This window comes from Pistacia vera, unplaced genomic scaffold (assembly GCF_008641045.1).
Source record: "Pistacia vera cultivar Batoury unplaced genomic scaffold, PisVer_v2 Contig27, whole genome shotgun sequence".
Lineage (NCBI taxonomy): Eukaryota > Viridiplantae > Streptophyta > Magnoliopsida > Sapindales > Anacardiaceae > Pistacia > Pistacia vera.
In genome coordinates this window covers 499,003-504,119 of record NW_022196079.1, presented here as the reverse complement: position 1 = coordinate 504,119, position 5,117 = coordinate 499,003, and the positions used below count along the sequence as shown (strand labels likewise).

Sequence of the window (5,117 nt, the reverse complement as noted above, 5' to 3'; positions counted from 1 at the left end):
TTATAGGGTTCAATGGGGCCTTCGCAAAGTAAGGTCACGAATGAAAATTCAAACCTTATGAAAACAAACTGGAAACCTGATGGCTCGAGCGGGCTTATTGGTTATCTTTTTAAATCTTTGATTGTGCGGTGAAATGAAGCTCTACTTTGGCTATTTGTGTCCAAGCTGGAAGTGTTAGGCCAACCGACAAATTTGTTTTATAGCAATTATATTGTCTTGCTTAACTTTTGTTGGTTTCTACCAACCAACTGTTGTTTTATTTATGCTTAAAGCAACATCCTAATTTCAATTTTTAAACCTACTCTCATTGTTTTATTTACTTCCATCTTTGTCACAAAACATTAAAAAAAAAAACAGAATAAACAAACACTCACTTTATATACTTACAGAAGGACGGATACATTTAGTATACAAAAGTACAAACCCCTTGTGAAATAGACAAAGAAAAAAGAAAAAGAGATTAAAAAATTAACCCCCAAAATAAACAACTCTCCTAATTCTCTAACTGTCCAATAAACTAATCCTAATTTTGCCTGGCAAACTTGGAATCTTTGTTGGATCATTGAGTCCAGGCCTTTTTCTCACAAACATAATACAAATTGACAGCTTGGTTGCCTTCATAACCTCACTACCCTACACACACATAAACACTCATCATTCCACTGTTTTTTCCCCCAAAAAAAAGTGCATGATGAGCTCAACCCACCAAAAATTTGGGTTAACCTTTGACACCAAAACCATTAAAATCAAAATTAAAAACTGGGTAGACTTGCAAAATTTCATTTGTAGTCCACCAAAAGATAAAGATCATTAGGCTGATCTTTTAATTACCAGGAGCTTCCCTCTCCATCCAGGGACTTTCCTTTGAAATTTTGTTGCAATTTTCCAAATGCATTTGGTGCTTCTTTGTCCTAGAATTTGAACAATCTGCAATTATCAAACACAGAATTTTAATGGACATGTAACAGATTTAAGTGACTTGAATTGATAAAGTAAGAAGTAAGAACAATACCTGTAATCTTTTTTTTGGAATTGATTTGCGTTTTTATGAAGCAATATGTTCGATATTTCTTGCACGTTGCTCAACGCTTCTGAGATCGCGAAGATGTTGTAGGATTTCCTGGAGAAGATTTACTCCTTTATCTCCTTTTCTCAGGGAGCTCATGCAATGCTTGAGAAATTCTCTATCTGCCTCAAGTGCTTGTAGCCTTTCGTAGACATAATCGACCTCTTCCTCAAGAGCAAACCTCTTGCTGTCCAGTTCAAATTTTGTGATAGAGGAGTTCTGCGATGCAACAGAATCAAACTCTAGTTCATGTCCATTGAGAATTCCATCTTCAGTTTCAGTACCAATTGCATCAAAAAGAGGAAGAAGTCTCTTCGCCTTAGCACCGATAATTTTCCTTTCTTGATAATGAAGTTTCCCATTCATTTCTTTGAAATGGCCATTGGCTAGCCCATTAATTTCACTTTCAAAATCATAAACCTCAGTATAGCCATTACCATTCTCTCTGTGGAAATGATCAATTGATTTTATATCCTCAAAATGTTGCTCCTCGTCGTCGTTTAATATAAACAATTTTTCTTCCAAAACCTTGAGTTGCTCTAGAATGGATAGCCTTTCATCCTCAAAGTTAGCCAATGACTCCTCCAAATATAGAACTGCATCAGCAGGAGTGTTCTGATTGCTACTTTCTTGGTTATTCTCAGGGCTCTCTACTTCCTTCACTTCGTGATTCAAATCAATAGATAGACCATCGCTATCCTCAGCATTGCTGCAAGAAGCAGATGAAGTTCTGCTTCTTCTTCTTAACATCATCATTTTCTCTTTCGACTCATAATCATGAACCTTCTTTCGATATAATTCGAGCTCTTTTTCAATCTCGGCCTTCTCCCTCTCCCTCTTTACCATAAGCTCATTCAAAAGCTGCAATGCTTCCTGGTCATACTCCGATTGTTCCTCCATCATTCTTTGATACTGCAAAGCTTCCATCTGCATCGCCGCTTTCTCTTCCTGAAGCCTATTTATCATCGCCATTGTCTGGCTCGCCGCCACTGCTGAAGCACTCCTCTCTTCTTCTAATTCTGCATATAAACCATTTAACGCCTTTCGTTCTGCTCTCAATGCTGATTTTAACTTCTCAACTGTCATTACTCCATCTCCAGAATCAATGTCACTGATAACACTTCCACCATCCAAGGACTCTTCTGCTCCGGATTCTCTTCGATCAAGTAGTAGGAACTTCTTGTGTAATTGATGAAAACTATCAACAGAAGTCGGCGTATCAGGAACTTTATCTTCTTCAATCTCATTAACCTCCGAGGGAATTGACAAATGATTGATTGTCTCAATTGTTATGGTCTTGAACTCTACATTATCATCTTCAACTTGCTTACAACCTAAAATCAAAACAATCACATTAGAAGATCAACTACAATAACTCCTGAAAGTTGTAATATAAGAAGATAAAAGCTTACCATTATCTACATGCAATTCAGAAGAACTAGCAAAAGGTTCTTGTTCATTTTGAATGTCATCAATCGGTTCATGCTCCGGAATCTCTGTCCCTATCGAGATCTCGGCATCAATTTCATCATTTTTCATTCGAAGTGCTTCATCAGAAACTGCAAACACATCAACAAAATTGCTTCACTCATGCCCTAGTTTCATCAAACAAAAGTTAAAATAAAGATTCTACCAAAATAGAACTCATAATGTACCCTGATTAAAATCTGATTCCAATTCCACATCTCCTCCTGCTGTTTCCTCACTTGCTTCAGCATCACCTTGAGCATCAACAGACGGGGTCTGAGGCGTTTGCGCGACAGCAACTTGTTCGGGCTCGTCTTCGATTGAATCTCCAAATTCTGCTTGTATAAATGAAGACCACTCGTTCTCACTCTCACTCTCATTCTCTTTTTCATCCTCATTCTCTTCTTCCACTGGTTCAAGCACCATAGCCTTAGTTTGCTCCTCATTTTCATGGGCTGAAAGTGATGCCATTGCCTTTTCTGAACTGAACCTGTTCTCCACATTCTCCATTACCAACTCAACTTCTGTCCCAACATCATTCATGGTAAAATCCAAAATAACATCTTCATTTTCACCGTTTCCCTCACCTTCATCCCTCAATTTGTACCCACTTTTCCCTTCAGCCGTCGCCGGATCCATCAATTCAACTGGAATCAAATGACAATCCTCTCCATCTATGTAAAACTCTAAATGCTTAGTCGTACTTTCAGGAGGTGCTTGATTTTTACTCTCATCACAAGATGGATCCTCTGTTGAAGCCTTCAAAGCTTCCTCCTTTGAAGAAGAAGACTCTTGTTCTTTCTCTATAACAACATCCACTTCATCATCTTCATTAGTTGAACAATTCTCCTCTATCTCCAATTCTCTCCCTTCAATTAAAATTCCCATGTCTTCAGCAATCTTTTGAACATCTTCAAGTTGGTTGGTCAAAGAATCCGATCTACTTTGATCAAAATGATCATCATCTCCATCTTGCTCAATCAAATTTTCCTTTTGGGGATAATCCAACACCTCCCAAGAAGGCTTAAACAACACATATGGAGAGTAAAACTTTCTCTCCAAGTTGACTCCACAACAAGAACATTTAGGCTCCACCTCACCATTTTGAGCACCATCTTCACCATTTTGAGCGATTCCAATCTGCTTCATCCATGGAAAGAAAGCGTAATCCTTTGAGAATTCGCGATGCGACGAGGACGAGCAATCCTCACACATATCTTGCGATTCAGAAAGAGTTTGATGATTTGAGCAGAACCCCAGTTTAGAAATCTCTTTAGCATGATCATCGCACACAAGATCTCTATAAGAATCCTTCTTCTTTGAAGAGTCGAAGATGTGATCGAGCCTTGAACACCAAAGACAGGGCTTTTTGAGGCCAAAATACTCTGCATATTTGATGATTAGATAAGAAAACAGAGAATTTAAAAGAAGAAGAACGATCAAAGTCCATTCCAGAACTGCATAGACTAGAATAAGAGTAATCTTGTTGGTGTTTCTATGTAACATGGTGGCAAATTTGTTGGCCGCCATTGATGCTTTACTCTTTTTCTTATATATATACAAAACCAGAGTAAAAACAGAGTGAAACAGAGCAACTTGCAGGCAGGCTATGTAAAAAGACAAAGAAGAAGATGTAAAACTGATGAGAATCAGAAACAAAAAAATGGAATTTTGAGAGATGGTGAAGAAGAAGTTATGGAAGAAGGAGAAATTGAGTAAGAAAGAGAGAAGGAAGTGGTTTTAATTAGACTGAGAAAAGGCGGGTTGGAATTGGGATGACAGCCAAAGAAGGCTCAAAGTTTTTTATAAAAGAATTTAAAATTATTTATAGATTCAGAGAAAATTAAAGAAAGTTTTTTCAAGTGTCACAGGATCAACTAATTCAACAAGTAATAGATTACACCATAGATTAATTAAAAAAAATATATTTTAATAACATGTAATTTCCATTAAATAAAATTAATTCTTAGATTTTATTTGCCTTCTTCAAAACGTTTTAATAGTTAATCTCTTTTGCAAACGCCCCCGATATTAAAATCTTATGTGCGAGAGTTGAAGTTTTAACTTTTAAATATAAGAATTTTGGGTGGGGGTTAATTTGTTAGTTTTAGAAAGAGAAATTTGGGTTATAAAATGAAAAATCCCGGAACTTGAGGGGTCCACGGAATGTAAAAGAGTTAGGTGGACCACACTCAAAGTAAAGTATGGGACCCATTTAGGATGCCAGATGCTCCTCCTCATCATGCAAGTCTGTTTCTCTTCAAGCTTTTACACAACTGGATTTTTCTTTTAACAATATAATTATATAATTTTATGCTTGTCATGTTTGTGTTAAAATTCATATTTTTGTTATAAATTTACATTTAATATATTTGTAAGATTATTTTATACTTGTAATTTTAATTTTTTTTTTTACTTTTTTAATGTTAAGTATTTCCCCCCAACAAAAATATTTGTTATAAATATTAAAACATGAACATTTATGTCATTTACTATTTTTTTCATTAAATTTAACGGAGTTTTGTCTCTTTTTAAACTATTGTGAAACTTGTATCCGTTTTATTATTATATCCACGAACGTTGT

The 5,117-nt window shown here is 36.0% G+C and overlaps 1 protein-coding gene across 1 annotated transcript; it reads right to left on the bottom strand.

Annotated features, from left to right (window-relative positions):
* Positions 1–359: 359 nt before the first annotated feature.
* On the bottom strand, positions 360–4,272 carry LOC116133437 (myosin-binding protein 2). Its single transcript, XM_031419140.1, has 4 exons — positions 2,722–4,272; positions 2,479–2,625; positions 1,013–2,400; positions 360–927 (listed from the first exon to the last, which is right to left on the bottom strand). Exons 1-3 carry the CDS (start codon positions 4,061–4,063, stop codon positions 1,046–1,048), a joined length of 2,844 nt encoding a protein of 947 aa, XP_031275000.1. The 5' UTR covers positions 4,064–4,272; the 3' UTR covers positions 360–927; positions 1,013–1,045.
* Positions 4,273–5,117: the final 845 nt, after the last annotated feature.

Bases quoted from the DNA above. Each gene is read 5' to 3' on its own strand.
- LOC116133437 (XM_031419140.1), bottom strand. From the start codon at position 4,063: ATGGCGGCCAACAAATTTGCCACCATGTTACATAGAAACACCAACAAG. The intron at 2,626-2,721 runs GTACATTATGAG...ATGTGTTTGCAG, and splicing joins GGAATCAGATTTTAATCAGG to TTTCTGATGAAGCACTTCGA. The intron at 2,401-2,478 runs GTAAGCTTTTAT...TTTTGATTTTAG, and splicing joins TGAATTGCATGTAGATAATG to GTTGTAAGCAAGTTGAAGAT.